The 3,963-nt window shown below is 35.2% G+C and overlaps 1 protein-coding gene across 1 annotated transcript; it reads right to left on the reverse strand.

The window, feature by feature from the left end:
- Window positions 1-644: 644 nt before the first annotated feature.
- LOC114287098 (protein FAR1-RELATED SEQUENCE 6) lies at window positions 645-2,602 on the reverse strand. The gene is made up of 6 exons (XM_082905002.1): window positions 2,106-2,602; window positions 1,680-1,920; window positions 1,528-1,598; window positions 1,311-1,376; window positions 1,143-1,208; window positions 645-1,039 (listed from the first exon to the last, which is right to left on the reverse strand). The coding sequence occupies exons 1-6, from the start codon at window positions 2,600-2,602 to the stop codon at window positions 1,015-1,017; spliced, it is 966 nt and encodes a 321-aa protein (XP_082761128.1). The 3' UTR covers window positions 645-1,014.
- Between the last annotated feature and the right edge of the window lie 1,361 nt (window positions 2,603-3,963).

Genomic DNA, 3,963 nt, shown 5'->3' on the forward strand with positions numbered 1-3,963 from the left:
AAATGACTTAACTTATATGTTCTGTGTTGTATGTGGATGAGTTTGGATTGAATTGATTTCATAGGATAGTAATGAATGTAAGCCTTCCAGAAACCAGGAGGATGAAAAAATTTGTTCTTGAGTTTTTGCTCATTTCTGTCAATTTTTCCATTTGAAAACAGCTGAGGCAATAGCTCTGGGATTCCAGCACTACATCTTGGATTTTGTTGAATGATGAATCTTACAATTTGTCTATTAATTTATTTCTTCAATTAAGTATATATATGCTGATTTTCTTCCATTCATGAATTTTGTAAATCCTGTAGATTACAAAAGTTTCAACTTGTTCTTCAAAGTGTAATTTGTTAAGTTAATTCTCAATAGATAAATGATGAATCTTACAAAGCATATACCTATATATAAAATGAGACCCATAAAGAAGAAGGCTGTGAAGAATCAATATTGGAATTTTCTGAGGACTATAAATTCTATTTGATACTGACATGTGTTTTTGTAATTTTGATGCTTGGGTGAGAATGATCAAGTCAGGGTAGTTCAGACTCTGCCTTTTGTTGAGATATGCACTGAAGGAACTATGAAAGATGAACCAGAAACCAGCGGTAACCATAACAAAAACCAGTATAAAAAAACCAACAGTAACCATATTTCAAGAACAAAATTTTCATCCTCCTATATTTCAACACTGTTAAATACTTAATACAACACTGTTAAATGTTCTCAAATCAAACATATTTTGTAAATGTTGTGAAATCAACACTGTTAAATGCTCCAATCAACACTGTTAAATGCTCAAATCAACACTGTTATATACTCAAAACACCTTACTTTGAATACCAAACTATCCGAAGTACATACAAATGTCATACATTTCCTATTGCGAAACTTAAAAAAAAAAAAGGGACATTTGGATCGGCATGTGCATTCAAGTCAACAAATTGTGATGCTACTGTCGCACTTTGACTGCTTATATTGTTGACCAATCTTGATTATGAGACGTGCTTCTAATATTGTTTGTCATTTGCGTTGGGCTAACCCGGGCCTATAAACAAAGTAAATATTACAAATATTATCCACATACATATTGACTAATATAAAATTTAATTCATCATTAAAATATGCCTACTCATATATTCAACACGTACCAGAGCAAACATATTGTCTTGTGTGCCAACCATGGAAGGAAAATAGTAAGGTTGATCATGTGGCACCTTATCATTAAATAGTAACACAATTTTATTAGTAATTTTAAGCATTAAAATAAAAACCCACAATAAACAAAGTGCAATATATTAAATCCTTTCAACACATACCGGTACATACATACTGTTTTCTGTGCGAACCATAGAAGGAAAATAATAAGGTTGATCTTGTGGCACCTTATCATCAAATATTAACACAATTTGATTACTAATTTCAAGCATTAAACTATAAATCCACAAACTAAAAATCCACAACCTAAATATTTTAACGTTAAGCATTAAACTATAAATGCACAACATAAATATTTTAACACGTACCAGTTCATACCTAGTGTCTTGCACGCCTCCCGTAGAAGTGAAGTTTAACTTATAGGGTTCACCTTTACGCACCTTGCGAGCCTATAATAACACACATTGGTGAATATTTTAAGTTAAAAAATTTCTTAAATTTACATATCTACTGCGAATTTAATAATTTACCTGTATGGGAGTGGTCTTCTTATTCTTTCCCTTTAACCGATTCACTATTTCATCAACCTTGCTAACCTTCCGTTTCGTACATGGACATCCTCTTCGGCGAGCAACCAACGGACTGAGTACCGTGCGAGTGATGCTGGCTTTTGTAGTATTCAGACCAGGCGGGCTTCTCGGTAAAGTATGGGAAGGTGGTACAATATTACTAGAATGTGGTACAGTACTAATACATGGCACGCTACTCGCACTGCCCGATTCAATTACTCTCACTCAATCATTGATTTCCATCAACCCAAGTGAATCACTTTGTGTTTACCATCATCATTGGTGGCAAGTTCTAGGATCTCATCCAACGTCTTGTGATAGTTATCATGCAATTTTGGATTTAGAGCATGCCCGAAGTTAGTACATGATGTTGGAATGCATGTGTACCATCTTTCCAAATATGTTCTCCATCTGTCAACAATGTATTTATTTGGCACCTCATATATGGACCTCTCAATGAGCACACTAAGTGAGTGAGCACACATGATACCTCTAGACTCAAACAACTGATACATACATTGGAGCTCACATTCACTTGAATTACAGTATAGAACAAATTCAAATTTCTTCATACCCTCACCCAAAAGAATAGCCTCTCTCACATGATAGGTACAAATTGATCCCTCATTTTTGACAAGATTCGGCTGACAGTACACTGGATGCTTCATTTCTACTTGAACTTCTTTAAATTTTGAATTTGTATAGGCTGCACGAAATTGCTTCTCAAAATGATACACCGTTAAGCAATCATACAATTGGTTACGAGATTTAAAATCTGCTTTTGTCTCCTTCTCAACCTTACTTTTCAAGGCATTGTCATACTGCTCAACAAATTGCTTTAAGGTAGTCGTGGAGTCCACATATCCATCAAAAAATACATTCATGCTTTCACTTCATTGTGTAGTTGACATGCCAGCCCAAAATACGTCTTTAACATAGGCAGGAATCCACCTATGTTGCTCACGGTATAACATCCCCATCCCCAACCACTCGTTATCATTGAGATTGAATTTTGAAACCATTGCGTGCCAGTTTTCCTCAAATTCATATTTTGTAAATGAATCATAAACAGCATTTTGCAAAGCAACCTTTATGGATTCATATTGCGAATATCCTCTTAGTTTCTTTGGAATTTTCTTTATTATATGCCATAAGCACCAATGATGTCGAACCTGTGGGAAGACAATTTTTATGGCATTTTTCATAGCTTTGCACTGGTCAGTTATTATAGCTTTTGGGTGAGCATCTGACATGCAACTTAACCATTTTTTGAATAGCCAAACAAATGTCTCAGTGTTCTCATTAGATAACAACCCACAAGCAAACAAAATTGACTATCCATGGTGATTCACTCCTACAAACGGTGTAAACGGCATATCATATTTGTTTGTCAAATAGGTTGTGTCAAACGAGACAACATCCCTAAATGCTTTATAAACTGCCCTACTCCTTGCATCCACCCAAAACAAGTTGCACATGCGACCATCTTCATCAAGGTCAATTGCCGAGTAGAAGTTTGATTTTTGTTGTTGCATTTTATGAAAATAATGTGTAACTGATTCGGCGTCTCCTACCCCAAGTCTCAACCTTCTAGCATTCTCAATATAATTCCTTGCATCTCGTTCATTAAATGTTAATGCCTTGTATCCCTCCCCCTTCAACAACTATGGAATGAAAATTCTTAGCCACACCAATCCCTACTACATCGTCAACTTCTAGTCTCTTCTTCACTGGAGTAAGAATCCTCTTATTCATTGCAAAATGCCGTGAGTCAGTAGCAACCAAATCATGAGTGTGCTCAAGCATAACTGTGGTTAACTTATATGTTCCATCCTTTTGTAGACTGGCTCTTACCCTTGCTTTACAATCAATATTTGATGACAAAGATGGTTCCAAGGGATTTATTTCTGATCTTTTTGTCCTGTTCCACGCCCAAGTACATTGAATTCCAAAGTACTTTACTTCCCCATCACTTGTTAGATTTTGTGTTCTATAAGCTATAGCAAATCTCGAGTGTTTCACTTATTTTGCATAAAATGCGTACACCTCTTCCTTTGAGGTAAAACACATTCCTTTCTTAGGTTCTTCAACTTCACCACTCTCATTAAATGAAAGTGTGTTATCTTGTTCTTCAACTTCGTCACTCCCATTGAATAAATTATTGTTCGAATCAATATCCATTCTAGCTTCATAGTGAAATAGAATACAAAATTTTAGAGTTAGTGGACAAAACATTGATGGCCTC

This window comes from Camellia sinensis, chromosome 14 (genome assembly GCF_055761805.1).
Source record: "Camellia sinensis isolate YWXY chromosome 14, ASM5576180v1, whole genome shotgun sequence".
NCBI classification, from domain to species: domain Eukaryota; kingdom Viridiplantae; phylum Streptophyta; class Magnoliopsida; order Ericales; family Theaceae; genus Camellia; species Camellia sinensis.

Excerpts from the sequence above, each read along its gene's own strand:
- LOC114287098 (XM_082905002.1), bottom strand. The coding sequence starts at position 2,602 with ATGAATGTATTTTTTGATGGATATGTGGACTCCACGACTACCTTAAAG. Across the intron at positions 1,599-1,679 it reads AGAAGACCACTCCCATACAG|GCTCGCAAGGTGCGTAAAGG; the intron begins GTAAATTATTAA and ends GTGTTATTATAG. Across the intron at positions 1,377-1,527 it reads GGAGGCGTGCAAGACACTAG|GTGCCACAAGATCAACCTTA; the intron begins GTATGAACTGGT and ends TTTGATGATAAG.